Source organism: Poeciliopsis prolifica, unplaced genomic scaffold, assembly GCF_027474105.1.
Source record: "Poeciliopsis prolifica strain line A6 unplaced genomic scaffold, Auburn_PproV2 SCAFFOLD085, whole genome shotgun sequence".
NCBI classification, from domain to species: domain Eukaryota; kingdom Metazoa; phylum Chordata; class Actinopteri; order Cyprinodontiformes; family Poeciliidae; genus Poeciliopsis; species Poeciliopsis prolifica.
Window position 1 is genome coordinate 410525 of NW_026562460.1, and position 22259 is coordinate 432783.

The 22259-nt window shown below is 36.8% G+C and overlaps 1 protein-coding gene across 1 annotated transcript in view; it reads left to right on the forward strand.

The window, feature by feature from the left end:
• The window catches only part of cntnap5a (contactin associated protein family member 5a), a 199469-nt gene that overhangs the window by 103530 nt on the left and 73680 nt on the right, over window positions 1-22259 (forward strand). Inside the window, exons 9-12 of the mRNA XM_055022388.1 lie at window positions 3421-3564; window positions 3676-3835; window positions 16691-16797; window positions 20745-20864. Coding sequence (XP_054878363.1) covers window positions 3421-3564; window positions 3676-3835; window positions 16691-16797; window positions 20745-20864 — 531 coding nt within the window. The remainder of the gene's footprint in view (window positions 1-3420; window positions 3565-3675; window positions 3836-16690; window positions 16798-20744; window positions 20865-22259) is intronic.

Below are 22259 nucleotides of genomic sequence, written 5' to 3' on the forward strand. Positions count from 1 at the left end.
AACTACGTCTTCTGTTTGATTGCACCATTTTTTCTCCAGTTTGATGGTGGGAGAAGTTGGCTCTCATGTGATATTTGTGAAGGCACAAAGGAAAGAATTTGACCAGAAATAGTATTTATGCAAGAAATGATTTTTGCAGAAGAAATGATCCAAAACAAGCTTTTTTTTGTCTGTTGTCAAGGAAATCTTCCAGCTTCCTCTGCAGAGTCAACAATAAAAACTGCCATATAAAAATGTCTGGACAAAAGGAAAGCTCTGACATTAGGAGCTGATAAAAAAAAAGATTCAAATGGTGGATTCTTCTTTTAGTGTGGGAGTAACAGTGATTAGATCTGTGTCTTACAATGAGCCTGCAGGGCTGGCTAGCAGCAGATGAAATGTATATGACCTAAGAGTGTGATAGGAAGCTCACCAGCAGTCCGTCATGGCTGCATGGCTTATTCACTGAAACATTGAATGGAGACATGAGGAAACGCCTGTGGCGCTCACAGTCTTCCCCGGATAAAAGGCTGTGCCGTTAGCGACAGGCATCACTGGAAATTTTCAAGTTTCCCAAGAGCCTGGACAGATGTTATTTTAGAGTGCTGAAAAATAGCTCCCAGGATGCATTTCTCCTAATCGTCTGTCCCTGTTGAGCTTACAGGCTGGAAGGATAGACAAATAAATAAATAATAAAGTGATTGGACCAGAACAGAGTTTCATCTGGAGAACTCTGCTCCTCAAGAGCTTTGCTTCAGAGGATACAGCGACTGCCGAAAGACCCTGAAATCTTGATTTCAGGAAAACGGGGTCGATCAAACAGGACGAGAAAACTTTCAGAGATAGGCCCTGTAGTTTTCCCTGGACAGAGAATGGTAAAGTACAGATCTGTGCTGTTCATTAGTTGCTATGCAGGAGTTATTGTGTCGGAGTGGGGTTTCGGGAGAGAATGAATACATCATTGTGCACGTAGAATAATCTGACCAAAATGGTTTGAGAAACTGTAAAAAGAACAATGTGATGCATAACTGTGGTCTAAAAACCAGTTACTCTGAATCGGGTGTGATAAAAGCTGGGAACAATAAAATCCCCAAGTGCTGTCTGCATGTGGATCAGCTGGAAGAATGGAAATGTTAGAGAAAGGAGAACAAGAATGCACCATCATTATGAAAATCAAAAGGCTGTCAAAGCAACAGACTTATGTTTTGTCACCTCCGAATATTCAAGTTGCTCACCCAAATTTCTTTCCATGTCAGTTAAATAGTTTACATCTTCATGATTCTTCCTGATGTGTTTGTTTTTGTTTTGCTAAATATTGCAAATTCTAGATTACGTTGGACATTTACCCCTTCGGATGAAATTTGAGCAGCATTGTCCAAACCTTCTTATGCATTTGGTGGCCAACAACAGGTTTTGCATACAGTGTTAATTTATTCAGCTTAATTTAAGAACAATTACATTTGCACAATTTATTATTTAACTTAGAGAAACATTTTACGGTTGTTTTGTAAATAAATTGTTAGTGAAGATAAATTATAGCTCCTATTAGCACGCAACAGGCTGCAATTTTACTGCTACCACCAGATTTCAGCAGAGATAATTTTTTATGCAACTTGCTTGTCACAAACAGAATTAATCATTTTAATTTATATAAAATAAACCTATACATAAGCAGATCTTCCTCTGCAACTGCAATCTGTATCTGCTTGAGAAATAAACATTTCTATGTGTTAACAAAGTCTTAACAGAAATAGTTGAATTAATTTAGCTCCCTCTCCTCATTTCTATCCACATGTCTAAGAACTAGTTGTTACATAAATTACTTTCTAGCTGTCTGATCATTAGATTTTGTGGCAGTTTAGAGATGTAGATGTTTTAAACTTTAAAATTAGTAGATAAAAATTGAGTCTTATTTATAAGATAAAAATTGAGCAGTGTTATTCACTGCTCTGTTTAGTGCTGCTGCAGTTTCGTACATCAGGCTAAAAGTTCTGATGACACAATCTTTAAACATACTTGATATCAGAGTTGGTCAATGTTGTTTTTACAAGTGACAACAGAAAGTTTTTATGCTTTTAAGTCTGTGAAGAGTGTAAAAATAAATGCAGTTGAAGATGTGGAAAGTACTGTGCTAACAAAGTCTGCATGTGGCAGTAGAGGCCCAGTCCAATTTAGCTCCTGCTATTCTACAGTTTGTTTATTGGTGAAAAATTGAGCCCAATAAAGAAAAGAGCAGCCAGCTTTCTGTTACCAACAGTGAAGGTACGGAATGCTGTGGGAATGCTTTGCTGCAGTGCTGGAGGCACCTTATGTATCAAAGAGGAAAGCCATGGGAGTACAAGACATTTCTAAGAAAAGTGTGGTACAAAGTGTGGCACAGAACAAAAGACAACTGTATTAAAGTGAAATCTTTTTTTGAGAAAAACAAAGCCCAAGCTACTCTAGAAGAAAAACTATAGAAGCCGCCATCAAACATGAAAGAGGAGGTTGGGAGGTAAGACTGCTCTTACAGCTGCATCAAGATTTTACATAGCTGCAGCAGATGTTAAGAAAATGTCACTTTATGCCTGGATTTACCCCAGACTTTAGAGACAAATATGTAAGCGGGCTCTAAACTAATGTCTTCCAGTGGTTGCACTGTTGGGCTTAACTTTGTTTCGAGGTGCATCAGCACAAAAGTAAGGTGAACCCAAATGTTTGATCGCATGGCATAGTAGTTTTACAGATTCAAGGTTTTAAATCACCATCTTGTTAACTATTAATCAACAATCTTGTAAATGAAGTTTTTTATTTGAATCAGAATTACTGAAAAAATGTTTGAGATTCTATGAGCAGACATTTAAACATCTTGATAAATTAAATAAAACTAACAAAATTAGAAATGCAAGTGTTTTAATGGCTGAACATCTCAATCTATACATATAGTATATGCTTTTTGATTTAATGACTTTGAGTCTAGATGTGCGAGAGTTAAGAATAATCTTGGTTTCACTTTATTCTGTTTTCATTTTATTACATTTTGGGATATGTACCATAATTCATTCATGTGGTCTATCAAGATACAAAAATCACAGAAATAGTTGGCAGACATTTTCAGTGGTGAACTCCTGCTCCTGTTGAAATTTGATTGGTCACTCTGCCGGGCCACTCCCACCAACGCTGTCAGTCACTTTGTTCAGGGTGCACATATGAAGGCGTGCATTTCAAATTGGAACCTCCAGACTGAAGACCAATGAACATAACACATTTTCCTTTTTTTAACTTCAGATGTTTATTGCAATTTAAGACTGCATGAAATTTAGATAAAACTGCAAATTCAGTATGCCATCCTTGTACTATCTGAGCTGTAGGAAAAAAAAATCCTGGGCATTTGTTGCTTTGTGTTGACATCATTTGTATCTGATCAGTATCTCTCGAAACTGATTATACTCTGTTGTTTAGGTCGCAGAGTCAACGACGGATTGTGGCACACGGTGAATCTTGCCAGCAGGAATCTGCAGATCACTCTGAATGTGGATGGCGAGCCTTCATCCAACGTTGAGCTTTGGGAACCCGTGGAATCAAGAGGCAGCTTCTACTTTGGAGGTTAGTGAGTTTCCCTGTGTGTCGTCTTTCCAACATTGTCACTTCCAGTTTTCTGGGACTAAAGAGGAGTAAAACTAAAGGCTGTTTCTTTCTTGTGTCACTTTCGTCAAGGCTGTCCGCCCACAGAGTGTCACATCCAAGCTTCTGCCTTCCAGGGGTGCATGCAGCTTATATCCATCAACAATCACCTGGTGAATCTCAGTCATGTGCAGCAAGGATTGCTAGGAAATTATAATGAGCTCCAGTTTGACACATGCAATATGAAAGACAGGTAAAGTAGTCTGAGTTTCTTTTCTAGACTTTAATTAATTGTGAGGACAGTTCTCAGAGGGAGCAGACAAAAGCTTCCTCTCAATTGATGGCTGAATGTCAAACATTATCCAAGTTGGCAACGCAGAGTCATTCATGCCCCCAATGTTAATTTGTGGATGGCAGTGTGTTGTTTGCAGAAAAGCCTGAAAGTGGCTGACATTCTGTCCTGTAGAGACAAACAAGCTGACTGGATCTTCCAATTAAAGTGCAACAGAAACCCGGCTGCACCTTCTCTGGCAGAGGACTATGCTAACAAGCTGCTCCCCACTGTCCTGTGTGGCATGCTCTCCCTCATTATCCTGCACAGCTGTGGGCCCTGGCAGACCTATGAGCTCCATAAACGTCTGCATGTGGAGGGGAACATTTATAGGAGCGAGGCAAACATGCAAACTGCCACTTTCCCTTATGCATGCCCTGGGGAGGATTACCCCTTTGTCAAGTTTCAGACTACCTACTTTTTAGACCAGATTGTTCGCAGTTGGAAGATATGCAAACACACCGCTGATGCCAGTCTGTTATGTCAGTGCGCAAAGAGATGCACTGTAGGAAAAGACAGAATGATAAAGAGAGATGTTTTATTTTCCCAGGCTTAGCAAGACGAATGTTGTGTTTGGTCTTGTTTCTTCACACCTAATGTAGCATGGGATGAAAGAAAACAATGCTCTATAAAATATTCTTTCTTACAGATGTTTTCAGGTCAAACCAATTTTCACATCAGACAATATCATACATAAATAAAATGAAATCAGTTTTCAAATAGACAAGTTAATTTAAGGGGAACACGGAAATTAATGTGACCCTTCAAAATCATGATATACCAGATTTCTGGAAAGTTGACTTCAGTTTCTCCAGACACAACTGGTTCATACAAGTTCACCTGATCACTGCCTGACATCATCAAGTGAGCCATATGATCCCAAGAAGCAATATGTGTTTCCTCAATCTAAAGAAATGAATGAACTTTGCTGTGAATTACAGTAATTATTGGAGCCAGGAATTATGCTCTCTACAAAACAATCTCGCAGCAAAAATTTCAGACATCAGTTTTTTACCTCTGATCAAAAACTGATTTCTGGAATCAGTACATTTGGGTTGTAGATAGGGACATTAATCCAAAGCCATCTAGTGAAACTACCTCTGAATAGTTCAAAGAAAAACTATGCATATAGTCCTATTCGATGGTGAACTTAAATCTGATTAAGATCCTGTTGCAAGACCTTATCATTGAACAGGCTGTTCAATGCTGAAAACTCCCCAATGTTGCTGAATTAAAACTATTCTGCAAAATTCCGAATGGATCCCAATTAGCCTACAGGCTTGACAACAGTTGTTGCCGGCAAGTGTGACAGAACCAGCTTTTAGCTTTGGGGGGGAATTTCACTTGGGGCCAAGTTAGTTTGGAAGGTTTTCTTTCCCTGAATAACTCAAATTCTGTTTCAAAGCTGTTATATTTATTTATTCTCTTTAATGTTTAGTCTTTGATCCAAGGAATTTAGTAAATTCCAATTGAATGCTTGTAAAAACAATGCTATTGATTTGCTTGAAAACTCAGTACCTTTAAGTCCACCTATCAGTGTGTACCCTACTTGTTGGTGAAGGATTGTGTTGGAGCTGGTGACTATGTCCACCAGTCATTGGGTGGGAGCCGGGGTATACCCTACACAGGTCACCAGTTCATCACAGGACAACACAGAGACACAGGACAGTCATACACCCACACTCAGAGCTCATGGCAATTTTAAAAAGACAGCTTAGCCTAACAGTCATGTTTTGGACTGTGGAAAGAAGGCCAGAGTACCCAGAGGAAACTCATACATCCATAAAAAAAACATGCAAACCGCATCCAAACCAGACCAATATTTGAACTCAGGAGTTTCTTTCTGTAAGGCAGTGCTTCTCAAATAGTGGGGCGCGCCCCCTTTGGGGGCGCGGTGCGATACCTGGGGGGGCGCGTGTGATCCTGGGAACAGGCTTTTTTTTTGGCCGTACTAGTATAAAGTGTAATTGCGCACAGTAGGCGGCAGTGGCGCTCTCATTGTTACTTCTGTCACGTTTGCGACAGTGCAACATTTTACGACTTACAAGACAACAGGTTTGCCTTGGTTAGCAGTGTTAAGTCAACAAAAAGCTCCGACTGCGTTCTGTCTATGGCCTCCGTTATTCAACAACCCCCAACATGAAAAAGTTTTTCACAGGGATGAAAAGAAAAGCGGAGAGAGACAAAGATAATGAGACAACAGAAAGTCAACCGAAAGCTAAGAAGAGGAAATACGACGAATCGTATTTAGCGCTTGGCTTCACTGTGACTACAGTTGGAGAAGAGGAAAGACCGGTGTGTTTGCTGTGTCTAAAAATGCTCGCAGCGGACAGCATGAAGCCAAATAAATTAGCGCGTCACTTAAATACGTTACATCTCAATCACGCCGATAAGCCGCTAGAGTTTTTTCAGCGAAAACGTGCTGAATATTGCCAACAGTCATCCCGCTTTGTGAAGGCTACTTCAGTAAACCATCGAGCGCTGCTAGCATCATAAGGTGGCGTACCAAATTGCGCAGTGCAAAAAGCCCCACACCATAGCAGAGGAGCTGATATTGCCTGCAGCAGTAGACATGGATTTATTTATTTTTAATTTCAGGCATTGATGCACTTAAAATCTTTTCTGTTGCAGACTTAAAACACAATTTAATAAAGTTATTCTTTGTAAGTTTGACCATATGTCTTTCTTTTTTCTTTAATGTTAATAAGGAAAAAATGTTATGCAGAGATGGATAGTCACGGTGGGGAGGGGGCGCGAATAGTTTTCTTCTTGCTAGGGGGGGCGTAACGGAAAATAATTGAGAAGCACTGCTGTAAGGAAACAGATCTGACTCAAGTTCAGCAGAAGTTAAAATATTTTTTCACCACTTTCATAGCTCATGTACTAAAAATAGCTGCATTTCCATTAACCATAGAATTACACAATTTAAATTATGAAAAAAAAATGTTTGATGGAAACATGGATATTTTCCATCAAGTTACATTTTTCATAAAATGTTTTTATGTTATGAAGTGGTTTTTCAAATCAGTTTAACAAAATGTATTTTGCAAAACTACAATTGAAATACTTATTTAATATCACAAATGAGGTGATGAACAACCTTTCGGCAGTAGTGACATCTCGACAAAATGATGAGGTTGATGGGTTTTTTTGTTGTTGTTTCTTCAGACAATGTGTACCTAGCTCCATCAGAGCTCAGATTTTTATCTTGATTCTCTTGGCAAGCTCTGTATATTTCTGAGAGTTATTTTTTGCTTCAAATGTGGTGTGTGCTAACATTTGATAACAATAATGAAAACTTCTTATGTGAAACGTCTCCCATTAAAATTAATTGAAAGCAAAAAAAAAATCACTCCAGTACCAATCTACATTTTAAGGCAAGAAAGACTCATTTAGTATATATTAAAATTTTAGCTAGGTGAAATACTAAGAGAAATACTGTGGATATAATCAATGTCATGAATATGTGTGTATGTATTACATTTTAAGTAGAGGTGCACTGATTGCAGACTGACAGACCTGATGGGCTGCTCTATCAATCAAACCTCTCTCACTGGAGAGTAGAAGAGCACAGCGGTTGATTTTTTTTTAGAACTTTTCTGAGGTAGATAAGATCGGTGGATAAGATCAGCTTCACATGAGAGTATTGGCCAATCACCAAAAATTAAGGAAATCAGCACCAATAAATCAGTGCACCCCTAATAGTGCATCAAAAATAGTGCATACAAATGTTTTTGTTGCTTTTAGTAACACTAGATGATACATGCATATAGGATATAAAAAGCACTGTCAGAGTTTATAGCAGGTGTGTGAATGATCGAGTCATCTATCTGTTGATTGTAGCAATCCACATTACTAGTTGAAATAGAGGTAGAGGGCCTCAAAACCATATTATGCCTGATAGCTGATAGGCATAATGGCTGATATATGATTAGCACAGGCACCACCATCATGAATACGTCTCATGTAACTGCTTACATCCATCACTGCCGTGATTTTTAATGGGCTATCGAGTGAACATGCCGGTTCATGCATAATTTTAATTTAATTTCTTATTTAAAGGAAACACCTCAATTGCAAAATTGTGTTTTTTTTCAACATTAGTAAAATGTAGACTAAGGTTTCCACATTGTAATGGAAATACAGAAAATATTTTAGAAGCTACAGTTTATGAGGAAAGTTGTAACTAAATTTGAAATAAGTATTTCAAAAATTTGTTTTTTCTGACAGCACATATGCTGTTTGTGTTTAATGCAGGTTGTTAGCAGACTTTATTTTGACATAATTTGATAAGACATGAATCATTGATAACTGGGACTATAACATGTTTCACTTTAGCTCTAGTGAATCAAGTGAGGAGCAAAATTTTCATTATCTGTTTCAGACCCTCAATATTCCTCAAAATTCCTCAATCTTGAAATGGTGAAAAAAATGAACGCCTTGTCTGTTTCTGTCTTTCTGAGGAGTGAGCTCATGAAACTCACACTAGGCTGCAGCAGCCCTGACTCACAAGGAATGCCCTTGTGAAGGGTAAAGAAGGCTGAGGATCTAAGCAGGAAACCCAAAATCAATTAACAAAATAATGTGCATAAATTATAATACAGTTTTCAAAGCTTTATAAGATATTACACTGCAGTGTAATATCTTGTTGGGATCAGATTGGCAAGCATGAAATCACGGTGTCATATTTAAAAAAATAGTTTTTACTCAGATTTAGTACTATAAATTTGAGAAAAAGCTAAACATCACCTGCTATACCAACCTATAGATCATTAATGTATCTGCTTATTACAACAAAATGTATACCACAACTGTGTTCACGCCAAGCTGCACAATTTTGTTCTTTATTAGATTCAATAAAAAATGTGAAATAAGGTTTTCCTAATTACTTACTTTAGTTGCGCTGCAGCTTATTCCACAGCCTCATTAAATGTCCAATACGATGTTATTTGTCGACAGAAACCTTAACTTGTTCGCTCTCAAGGGATCCCGAGCCATGATGAGAACGGACAAGGGAGAGTTGAGCTAGTAATTGTTTAAATCCTCAGGGTAACCATCGTTAAAATGAGAACCATTGAGCTTCTGAACAAAGTAGATTTCTTGACAATAAAAAGATTTTAATGGGTTGTACAAAATTATATGAAAACAAAGACCCGCTACAAAATATTTATATTTTATTTAAAGTTAAAATTATAAATTTGGATAAATTTGGGATCACAATTTGCCTAATGTAAATACAGACTGAGGGGAAAAGATTTACTTCACTTGAATTCACTGCATTCCAAATGATGGGTTAAAATAATGGGTAAACTCTGACAGTCTTCAGACATAACATTCCTCAAACCAAACTCCAAAATTGTTACTTTCAGATCCTCACTTTTGAAAGCCTGACCGTATTTACTTACTTGTAGGGCTGAAACTGAACTTAAAACATTTAATATTTCTGTCTTAATCTTAAAATCATACAAAGAAAGCTTAGCAGATATACATGTCTAACATTTTACCAACCTTTTTAGTCAAGTTAGGTCTAAATTTACCAAGATTTACGTTATTTGACTGCTAAATGAATGCTCCAACAATTTTTTTATTTTTTATTCAGCTTTAAGCCTTAGGCTTATACAAACAGATCACAAAAAAACTCCCACTGCTTCTTGATTTCTTGCTCTGTTTCTGTCTTGAAACAGAGCAAGAACCATCTAACAAACCGAACAATCTGTTATTAAAATGTTATTGTGAAAGAAGAAGAAAGAAAAACCTTTCATAAAACTCACTTCATTAGAATCATTGCTGTTACACTTTGAATATCTGCTTTTGAAGTTTTCAAAAATGCATTTTTAGAAGCATTTTAGGGGCAAGTAGAAAAATTCTGCCATCTTAAAGCGATGGCTTCCTCACACACACCGTGACACACCACAAACATATATCACTGCTGCAACAATGCAACTACAAAACTTAACTGAATCAAAAACAATCTCAGTCTATGCTATTCAAACAATTCATTCACTTTGGGAAACTGCATGGTCAAACTTAAAGTATCCCTTTCTGTTTTCACTATTAATTATCTCCTAATCATCTCCTTAAAGCTGCAGTATGGAACGTTTATATATATAAAAAAAATGTGTTCTTTACATATTTGTAAACTATTAGTATGTTGTGACGGTGAGGTATGAGACAGATAATCTGTGAAATATCACTCAAAATATACATTACATTTATTCATGAAGAGAAACACATCATGTAGATCAATTACTGATTATTTTAAGATTTTAAGAACTTTGCTATTCTTCTGTTAAGTGTGAGATTTTCTGCATCATTTAATGAAAACGCTAACTTTAAGAATAGAATATTACATTGGACCAATTCAAAATATTTTTAATATAGAAATGTGGGCTTAGTCAAAAGTATATTTATTACCTGCTTGAAAGTTATTTTCTAAAGGTTAGTTTCAATCTGACAAATGAGTCTCATCAAAATCCATATTTTAATTTATTGAATATGACAAGATATAGTCAAATCGGTTGTAGCAGTTGATGCTTGCACTGATCCAGGATCTGGTTCTGCTGGAGCTTTATTCATAGTCAATTCTAATTCAGTCCATGTTACAATACAATGCATGTGAGTACTCCTGGAAGGCGTCACAACAACTACATAACTGGAGAGCAGTGGAAGAAAGTAGCAGATGGAATCTTAAAATACGCAGATCGGGACTGATATGCAATGCTACAGAAATAACTTAGGATAGCTTAAGCCAGTCTAACTATCAGCTTTATTAAAAAGAAAGTTTAGTCTTCAAAGTGGACAGGGAGTCTGCCTCACACACCAAAACTGGGCGCTGATTCCACTGGAGAGAAGCCTGAGAACTTAAGAATTTTCCTCCCATTCTACTTCTAGAAACTCTAGGAACTGCACTAAAGCTGCAAGTCTGTCAGTAAAGTGTTCCGTTAGGAACATCTGGAACAATCATGTGAGGAGGAGAATGTTAAATTCTATTCTGGATTAAAGATGGAGCCAATTAAAGGAAGCTAAAAAAAAAAGGAAATATCAAATCTCTTGTTTTAATTCTCATCATAACTCCAGCTGCAGCATTTTGAATAAGCATTTTAGGCAGGCCTCTGCAATATATCACAAATCTATTTCTATTACAGTAGGACTATGAGCAAAATTATCTCCACAAATGACTTTTTGGAATGCTGTAATTGTTGACTATAAAACTCCCATTGCATTTACAATAATTTATTCAGCTAGTTAGACATAATTTCTGGCTACTTTTACACAGCATGTGGACATGCTGAAACCAAGTATATTGAAGTATTTATAGCCAGCCTGATTCAGTCTGTTCTTAATCAGCACATCCAATCCGGAATAGCAAGACAAACAAAATGTACGTCTGGATCAACAATGGAAACCTGAAGGTAGTTTTCTGAATTGAAAGTGCTCTGACTTGCTGCCACACAGTTCTTCATCATCTTCCAAAATAATGAGAAGTGAGCATTGTCTATGATCAACAGCTGAGCAAACTAAAACTCTTGACACTGGCCAATAGCGTTGCTGCTTGTAAACAGTGAATGAATTTGAACTATGCACGGTCCTGGAACGCTTTAGTTCAAAATTATTTCTATGCTATGCAACGAAGAAGTCTGCTTCTAAAAGAAACTAAAACAAACATCTGTAAGGTGCAGCACTCATTTTGGAAAAAAAAAATTATTTAGATTTTAAAAAATGCTTGTCAAAGTTATTTATACCATTCACAATAATCAATGGGAATTTCTTCATATTCATTACAACAATCAATTCCTTCTTAAAAAAACCTTTCTGTCTTCTCAATTCTCCTGTCGGTCATAGCAGTTGATGCTTGCTCTGAGCCAGGTTCTGCTTCTGATTCTAGTTCTGGTTCTGCTGCAGGTTTCTTCCTGTTAAAGGAAGGCATCAATCCTGCAAGGCAATGACTCAATGCAATCTGCTGAGTTTCCTTACATACAAAAGTTTAGATCTACTTTGACTAATTAATTGAGCATACTTTACTGTTTGATAACTAATATGGAATTGGAATGTGTGACTGAATTTAAATATTTTTTTTTATAAAATGTCTTGGGATGACATTTGTTGAAACAATATAAATGAACTGAGCTGAACTGAATGTAACACATAACCACCTTGCTGCATGTTTATTTGCCATTACCCTAATCTTTATCTACCTCTACAAATTCTCTTTAATTTTACAAAAACTGCAAAATTGCAATTTTACTTCCAGTCAGAAAAAACATGTCAATCAAAGTTCTATACAGACATGTACACACTTTACAGGTAAAGTGAATCATGTAACCATGTGATTGCTGAAGCAGTCAAAAAATGAATTTAGCCGAATTGGAAACCAGTTGCTTCAAAACTGCAGTTCATCACCTCTGATTTAAAACACACCATAAATTGGATTCTGTAATTATAGACGATGGTTCATCACATCTAACTTCCAAATCTACTCCTCTATTTTACATTATCCGCAGAACATGCAAAGATTTCAATCAATTAATCGTGGTGTACCGATGATTAAAGACCCTTTTACATACCAAAAGTTATTTTTAAAAAGTGTAGATGTCGTCAAAAGACCACTAAGAAACACAAAACACTGCTGCAAAACTAATTCCTTTGACATTAAGCAGGTGTCTGAGTCCGGCTTTGTTTCTCATTTATCTGTCTGCGCATGGCTGAATGAGCACCCTGCTGCTTCTCTCGAATGGTGTGCAGCAGCAGCCTGTACTCACTCTCATCAGTCTGTCATTCTTCAGGTTCTAAAGGTAAAAAGTCATTCTTGAATTCAGACCTTTCACCAATTTAGGACCGTGATCTTACTTTCATTTTTGCTTTGACTCAGTATGTGTGTGAAATCTTTGAATCACTTGTGGTAAACATTCAGGGTTTCCCGTATTTGTTCAAACTGTCACCCTGTTGTGACAGTATATTATGAGACAGACAATCTGTGAAAAGATTGAGCTCCTCCACCTCCTCGCTGGACCAATAGTACATTGTTCTGCGTCACAAACAACCAATCAGAGGTGGGTCTTAGTGTTGTTTGCCATTTTTTGTCTCAAACATATGTTTTTTTTTATACAAATTCCTGACTTCACAATGAATATCACATTTTTTTTATCAGGGATTTGTGCTTTTAATTATGCCTGTAGTCATCCCTGCTTTTACAAATTTGTCCAATTCATTAGAAAATGTCCCGTTGTTTCCTGCAAATATGTGGAAATTTTAAATAGTCTTTTGACACTAATTTACTTCTCTGTGGCAACATAATCATTTTCTTTTATCTAACTATATCCCTAATACTCTATTGGATTAGACTGTTATGAAGAGGTGAAAAGATTCTGATATTGGCAAGGTTAAATTGGTGAATGTAATTTTTTTTTCAGTTTTACTTCAGCCATATGTTTTCACAACAGTAATTTCTGTGAGTTTATATCTCCCTTTGATCTTTCAATACAAGGGACATAAAAACTCATGGTTTTTGGGCTGCAATATGCTAATATCTCCTGATAAAACTAGCTGTTCACAAACTGTTAAAATATTATAATTTTCTGTGTGTTTTATTAGTGCTTCTAAAAATGTAGCAATGTTTAACATCATTTCACATTGCATTGGTCCTAATCAAATGAAAACTCAACTGATAAATGTTTAACCACACAACTCTTATCTTAAAGTTGAATGAATTTGGCCCTGTAGTGTCCAGAGGGCCACATACATAGATGTTGCATGCAGGATTTGGCCCACGTGCCTTGTGTTTGAAAGCTTGTGGACAAAAAAAAAAAAAATCAGTGTGGAACAGATCACGCTGAAACTCTGGCAAATGGCAAAAGGAAAAATCTTTATTTCGCCGTTTGCAAACAGAGAACACAAAGCAACTACAGCACTGCAGCTGTACCTGCAATGAGCTCTGACTTGGAGCTGCAAGCTCTCACAATATATAGGACTCTCTACACAATGTGGTCACTCCCTGGCTCAGAGGCAGTTCCAGTTGAACAGGTATTGTGCACAGTCATGTAACCACAGGGTGGACAGGATGCAACCTCGTCCTCACTGAAAGGTCAGTTAATTGTTCAGATGATAAACTTCTTCTTGTTCAAAATATGGGAGTTTCCAAAAACCAGGTTTGCTAATAGAACAATTTTGCATACCAAAAACATTATCAGACCTTGTACGTGCTTTCAGTACATACTCTGAGCTTGTGACATTCAATGGAGAAATTTGTTAGACCTTAGGGCTTATTCCATTTACTTAATATGTCTGTTATCTGTTAACAAACTCTGGCGCCTTGCTTTGGTACTTGTGGAGGCATTTAGTCACTAACAGCCTGCTGGAACTGCTACAAGGAGAGGTTAACAGGAAACCTATATAACTGGCTCTGCAGAGAGTCTGAAGAGACTCCCTGCAGAGACTAACTACAGTCCTCGTCTTCTGGTCATCTGCCGTCGTCTCGTACATACTTTAACAGACTGAGCAATACTAATGTGGTTAAATGAGTAAAGAATTCAATAAAATTGTTAAAAGAAATAATAAAACATTTTTCACTTCACAAACTGTGCTCTAACAGAGATTAAATTGGGTTGTTTCTCTACCTCTCCAATGTCTCTTATTCTAAAATGAAATGTGATACGATGTAGAAAATCTGGGCTTCATAAATTGTCTATGATAAAATCTACAGAATGTTGCATGTATTCTTTCAGAATCTAATGATCCACCTGAGTTTGAGAACCGTTCACGGAGCTCAGCAAGCAGATGAACTACTCCTGTGACTCCTCTGCAGCCTGTGTTTGCACACTACAGGAACATGTTCATATGAAGTTATTACAGAGTAATATATCAATGACACATTTGATTGAAATGTCTAAAGAGTTGCTCAAATAAAGAGTTCTATTCTGCGGTCGTTCATGTGGCAGCAGTTATGTTGGATTTTAAACTGTTCCTGTAGAAGAGTTGACTGATCAGGTCAGAATTCAGACCTCTGGGCTTCTTTCTGTCGAGTTTCTTTATAATTTTCCACTAACAAGTCAAAATGGAAGACACATATGACATGTAATCTGCTATTTTGTCACTATTGATTGAATAATATAATGTGAAAAAAAGGACTACCTTCCTCACACACAGCAGACAAGTGAAATATTCTAATGTTGGAATGTGCTTGTGTGTTGCTCACTCCGAAGTCCTGATGCATTTTTGTGTTGCTTGATTTTTGTCTAGAGACATAAATCACACTAAATTTTGAAACTAGTTTTTAAAAAATATGTTAAAAAAACATTCAAGAAAAAAAAATATGGTTTTATACTTTGGCCAAATCCACTGCACCAGAAATGTTACATCGGTTTTAATCACAACTGCACCAGGAGGCCTCTTCAGTGATTGTGCCATGCTCAGCAACATTCCTAAAATGGCAGCGGGTTGCATTTTAATAACAAATGCAGCCTGGTGGTCCCAGCACACAAGACCTTCAGGCTGACGAGGGATTAATCTTAAAAAATGTTAATAGTTTTTCAAACAAATGAGAGCACAAATACATTCCTGTGTGTGTGAGCAGAGCAGCAGGCTAAAGACAGCATAGCAGAGGCTGTTTTTTTTCCTGCTGCCTGGTACCTTTGCAACCTTCTGTGCCGCTGTGAGGACATGACATGTGAGAGTGATTGCATCCCTGATATTAGCTGTCATTTCTCTTCTGTGGCCTACTTAATGACCCCTGAGTGCATGAGGAAAATTAACTTTTATCAGAGCTAATCTGCTCTTCTCTGAGTCTAATTACACCTCAGTTTACAGCTAGCGTGTGCTTAAGTGTGCTGCCTACTGTAATTTTACGTCCTGTAAGGGCAGCCACGGACATAACAACAGAAAATAGCTTGATGGTAATTAAAGCGATTGTTGCAACCCTATCCATGTTGCGGCTGGCCCACTGTACTGCAGTTAATAGGTGAGAGATAAAGTGTATGAAATTATAGATGCATGCTTGAAAGGCTGGCAATTATGTGAAACTCAAGGAGGCTTGAGGAAGGGACTATTAATCAGAAGAGTGCGGTGTAAATTTTTCTGCGGCAAAATCCCATTAACAGGCATTCTTTGAAGGTGACAGTGATGCTTTTGTGCTCAGAGAAATCGGCTTTTTCAAATTTCAAGGAGTCTGCAGGACCCGACACTGTTCACTCGTTTGGGATTTTTAATTTCAGCTCACAAAACATGAGTCATCAGCAAATTAACTTTTGGATATGTTCCAAGGCTCATATTCATAGCAACAAAGAAGACAATAAAGAGGAGAATGAAATGGATTTTTCTTACCTGTCAGGCAGAGTTCTTCAATGGCCTGTGCTTCATTGTGTTGTCTGAAACAAACACCAGACATAGTCACTTTCAGGTTAATCATAATCAGTTAGAGCTGATCCCCCCAAAGCATGAAAGCTGGGCAAACAAAGATCAAAGCAAATTAGGAGGAACCTGGAGATTTTTCAATTAGTCAGCTCAAAATAAATATATAATTACAAACTAGTCTGATAATCAATTAATTGCAAGCAATAAAGCCAAGCTTTCTCCAGCTGCAGTTTTAAATGTGATAATTGAAGCTTCTTTGCTTTTTATGGTGTGCTAATTAAGATTTCTCTTTATTTTCAGGACTAATTATGTAAAAACAAGGTCTCATTAGGATTGTATTTTTCCTTATGCTGTGAAAGTAAAATAACTGTGAAGTGAGTTGTGGAATTAGTTTTGGTGCATTAAGGTGTGGTGCTGCTCCTGTTTTCCCAGGTGCCTGCCCAACCTCTGCGAACACGGCGCCCGCTGCTCCCAGACGTGGCGCTCTTTCTCCTGCGACTGTTCAGGAACTGGATACTCTGGAGCCACGTGTCACAACTGTGAGCACTTTCATGTTTTCAGCACCGTTTCAAAGCCACCATTTCACCCTCCTCTCACTCCAGGTCTGCCAAGTCTTCTCACATTCAATTCGCTACACACTTCCACCTGCCTGTCTCACCTGGAGCTTTCCTCACTTTGTGTAGCTGAGAGGTGAAGCAGAAAGTTGTCCTGTTTCAGCTTGACATGACCTCACAATTCCTATATGCACTTTTTTTCCCTGCTCCATCCATAAATAGCTCCCCACTTCAGACTAGCTGTGATTGTAGGAGTTTTTCCTTCCAGGTGTCATTTTTGACGTTGCCTTGATATATACTGTGGAGTGTCGTTGGAGAGAGTGTGAATCCCCCCTCCCTGCACCTCTGTCCCCTTCCCCAGAATGTTGATATCTTGTTTGTATGCAGACAGACAGTTATGGAGGAAACATGGCAGATAAGAGCATCTGCTGCAGTAAAAATAGTTCCTTTCATCAAATTCAGCTTTTCTATCTGCAAGTCAAAGCTGTAGCCTGGAAACCAGTGTCCTTTAAACAGACTACCAGTTGGTTTTATAAGAATTATTTATTATCAGCTTGTTATTATCAGTCTGTTGAGTCTGTCTCTTACTCCAACTGAAAGTTGAAGCAGCCATGCAGCTAATCAGGAATGTATTTGTTGCAGTTTTATCTCCAGTGTTGTGTTTCTCCTTTGCTAGGAGGCAGACAGTTGAACTGCATTCATAGTTCCTCCTCTTTTTAATTTACACATGGCATGCATGTTTTCTGGCATTGTAGACATTTATGGATGAATTATTTTAACTGCTTTAGGAGGAATCAAATCTTGTGAGGTGAATGTTTCAGAATAAATAAAACAACTAGGACTGGATGTATCATTCACTACATACAGATGATTTCAAGCAGTTTGTGAGCAATGACACATCCCTGAAAATACAGAAAAAAATCAACCTAATTTTAGAGTTCACTAATCAGTGTTTTTATTCGAGTTTTTAATAAATGCATAAAGCTGATAGATCTAAAGACATGATAGAACAAATCATACATAAATCGTGTGATCTTAAACAAAAATTAATGTAAAAGCATCTTTATTTATTCTATATTTGGCATGTAAATGTAAATGAAGAAAACAAGCTTATTTTTTTGTTATCCAAACTCATCCAGATCTGAATATTTTGTGCAGCTCTGCCACTAATTATTTTCAATGATTGGACCAATGGGATGATTGGTCTTCAAGGTGCAAGGCTAACCAGCCTTCGCAATCAGTTACGTTTTTTTTTTTTTATTTGCTCCCTTTCCCTGTTTACGTTTCTGAAAAATGACTCTGCTGAGCCACCATAGAACTGCTTCATGCTCTCACATGCATCTCACCCAATCACTAAGCTGCAGAGTTCACTGTCAAATTCTAGTTGGTAATCTCCACAACACTAGAGTGGGCATCCAGGAGGTTCATTTATTAGTAGTAATTAATAGCTCTTAAACACACCTCAATCTATGTGGGTTGGGAAGGCGAAAATAATTTAGATTGTTCTTACATCTCGGATTAGTTTAGTGACATTAGCATGTGTTTCCATTCATAGATAATAATTAATAGGATCACCACAGTCAATGTGAGGGTGAGATCTGAAAACATGGAAAAACAAATTAGTATATTGTTTTACCAGATGTTTCCCAATTCTATCATGTAAATTACACAGGATGACTGTTCTGTATAACATCTGCCATAAAATTATAGTGAACTTTGGTATTTTGAATATAAGTGATAAAATGGCAAATATTGGGAATCAAACCACCAACCCACCAAATAAGGGACAAATTCCTACTACTATCAGCCCATATTAACATGGTGTGGCTGATCTATAGGAGGGGAAATAACTATATATAAATCATGAGCAAAACAAATAAATACAAACAAGTGGGCTGCAAAAAGGCCTTTTAACTAAGTCCTTTCAATTTCAGTTAAAAATAGTTCAAGAAATAGAGTCCATGACTTTGCATCAAGTCCAGAGTTCCTACAAGCTCAACAGGCAGGCAGATATTTAACATAGAATTGAACATTCTATGTTAAATTAAAATCATCCAAATTAAAATCTGACCTTGGTTTTCACAATGTAAATGGGCCCAAAGCTTGTGTTCTGGTGGGCATCTGGTGTGGTGGATAGCACCGAGCTAATAAATTTTACTGAATAGCAATTATTCTGTAAAAAAATGTCTGAGTCCAAAAACCTTTGAAACAGATCTTTCAGTCTGAAAGATGAAATGAGGAAACAGGAAGTGGCATGACTTCTTGTCTCTTATTATGTACAGTACAGGAGAGCAATAACAATGCAATTTGGTGAGTAGGAGCAGCTACTGAACTCTGGATTACACTGGGCTAAAAAGGAATGAGGAGTTCAAGTTTGGAAAAGTTGTGAACATTGATATGAAAACATTAAATAAAGTTTGGAAAATAAGCCCTAAATAAGCTCGCTGCTATATTCTATCATCTTTCTTAAAAACAAATGACTAAAATGTGTTTTGTGTTTAAATGTATAAAACCCCTTTTTAAAGGCTAAATATGCAGGAAAATATTGTTTACTTCTCTTGTTTTACTTTTGGCTTGTGTTTTTTCTTATTTCATATCAGCCTGTCTAGTAACCTATGACTCATTTCACAATGATGCCATTTATCACTTTAACTTAATATTTAGTCAGTTGCTTTGGAATTGTCTAAATAAAATCTGAAACATTCTCAGTTCTGTATTAAATATTTCATCAATGCTTTTATTACGTTTGTGACCAAACCAGGAAGCTATAAAAAACTATATCCTATAAAAAAAAATGTAAACATAAAATTTGACACCTACTTACACCTTTTGAAAGGAAAATACAATGTAATCTATGTTATTTTATTTTCCCTAACTATGTATAAATATATAAATATTTGACTGCTAGAAATGTCATAAATGGCTTGGATGAAAACATGTAAGTAATTAATCCATGTGTGATTTAAATCTGTAATAAGCCAAGGCATTAAATAATGAAACCACAAATAAATTATTCTCAATAGCAGCACAATTTGAAAAGATTACCTTCTGACTTGGTTATTCATTGCTAAAATCAGAAAACATGATTAGCTGGGAAAGCAGAAGTGTCTTAAACCCAGAGCAGACATCCAAGCATAAAGAGACCGTGTGAAATATGATTCTGATCTAGCAATTTTTCTTTCCCATAACCATGATAGAGGTTGTACCTAACTCTACTGTGAAAGACAGAACAATTTTTTTCTCTGAGCTGTTCACTGCAGCATTGTCAGGGTCAACTAAAGACATGAATAACTCAACTGGAGGCCTAATTTTTCAGCTGGTCTGCCATACTTACAGGCCCAAGGTCTCACTCTGAGGAGCCTTTATGACTAAACTAAAAGGATCAAAGCTACACTATTTGTGTTTTACACCAAGAGTTTTTTATTGAGCTTGTTCATCAGAAAGGACAGTTGATTTTCCAGCATGAGGAGAGTCACATTTTAATTCTCTTCCACTAGACTATTGAATGACCACTAGTCTTCTCTTTCCGTTCTTACTTCTGAATTATTATCGTGTAATTCCCTCCTTATGTTTAGAGTTATTTGTTTGTCTTAAACATTTGTTCTTTTTTGCATCCATTTTAATATATCTAGATATTTTCAAAGTTCAAAAAGTTCAAAGGTTCAGACGTTTGTTATTGTCATTGAGTGAGCAGCACAAGATTCACAATGCATCACAATACAATACAAACAATTGAAGTTTGAAAGCAATTTCAGCTCAAGTTGACACTGGATCCTATAGATTGACCAGAAAGCTTCTTGAGAGCTCAGAGCCCAACCAGTTGCGTGCATTGTATAAATACAGATAGAGTTTGTGACTCATACAGTTCAGACTGAGGAGAGAGTAGGCTGTTTCTTGGAGGAATGACTATTTATGTTCTACTGTTCTTCCAGCTATTCACGAGTCATCCTGCGAGGCCTACAAGCTGAGCGGCAGCTCCTCAGGCTTCTACTTCATTGATCCAGATGGGAGTGGTCCCCTGGGGCCCACACAGGTATACTGCAACATGACAGGTGAGATCATGGTAGCTCTTGTCTTGTTAAGTATGCATTCTTCACATGGAGAAAAGGTTAAAAAATAAATGAAAAAAATAAAAAACTCAAAGAGGGCAGGAAAGATAAGAGCATGTCTTGGTAAAAACTTGTATTTGTCTTCAGTGGTTTTATATTTTCCTGCCATCTAAACTTTTCAGATCATCGTGGCTTAAAGATTACTTAAACAACTTATCTTGCTCTGCAGCAAATAATATAAACTTGCTTCTGCTAAAAGGGCATCTTGACAAGTGTCACAAAGTGTAACCATGTCGAATAAGGCTACAGTTGAAGAAGCTTATGAATGTAAACACTGCAGAGGCTTGGATTTGGAGTCGTAAAAGATGAAATATTTGACCTGCACAAAAGACTCAATCAGTTCTGGGATCTTCTTCTTCAGCATGATTATTTGTGTTTAAATTTACATTCTCAACTAATGATGACATAAAGAATATACTGATAACAATCCAAACTGCCTGGATATACATTGTTACAGGCCTCATACATTTTCCTGATGCAAGCTGTGAAAGTAACCTGGTGACAAGTGAACTAAAGTATTCCTCATCAATATCAGGAATTGCCGTAAATTCACGACTCGTTGCAATCAGCTGGGTTTCCTTAAATAAAAGTATGTCTCTTTGAAATCTTGCCTCCCAATACTGTTGCATGGGAAAAATAACCATCACATCTTACAGTGACAGTATAAATCTCCTCTGGTTTTGGTCTGTGCTTTCTTGATTCAAAACAACACATGGTTATTCTCTCTACCCTTCAGCCTGAATTTGGTAGGTTGAAAAAACTGCATGTTATTGTTTAGTTATGTGGAAATATTGGCAAGTTATTTGAAAAATGAACTAAGTTGTGGTAATGGGACTAAAACCTGTTTAAACTCTGTTAACCTGTGCTTGATTTTGTTGCCTGACTACATTCAGTTTTCTGGACCTGTGGAACCACTTCTGTTTCTAGAACTTTTGGAAGTGCTAGAAACCAACCAAATTATGTAATGCCTTTTATGGTATCTGCATATATAGCATATTGTGCCTTTTTCCATATTTTGTCTTATGTCCAACAGAGTTCAAGATATTTAATTGTGATTTTATGTGAAAGATCAACACAAAGCAGAACAACTGGAAATAAAATCTAACAGTTTTCTCAATGATTAAAGTGTGAAAGCCATAGCAATATATTTTGTTTATCCATCTCCTCAGGGTTTTTTTATTATTATTATTATTATTATTATTATTATTATTATTATTATTATTATTATTATATTATTATTATTATTATTATTATTATTATTATTAATATAATAGCAATCAAACCATTTTTATAATGGATGTGCAGGAGTTTGCAGATGTCTTCTGGTATTTTGATATT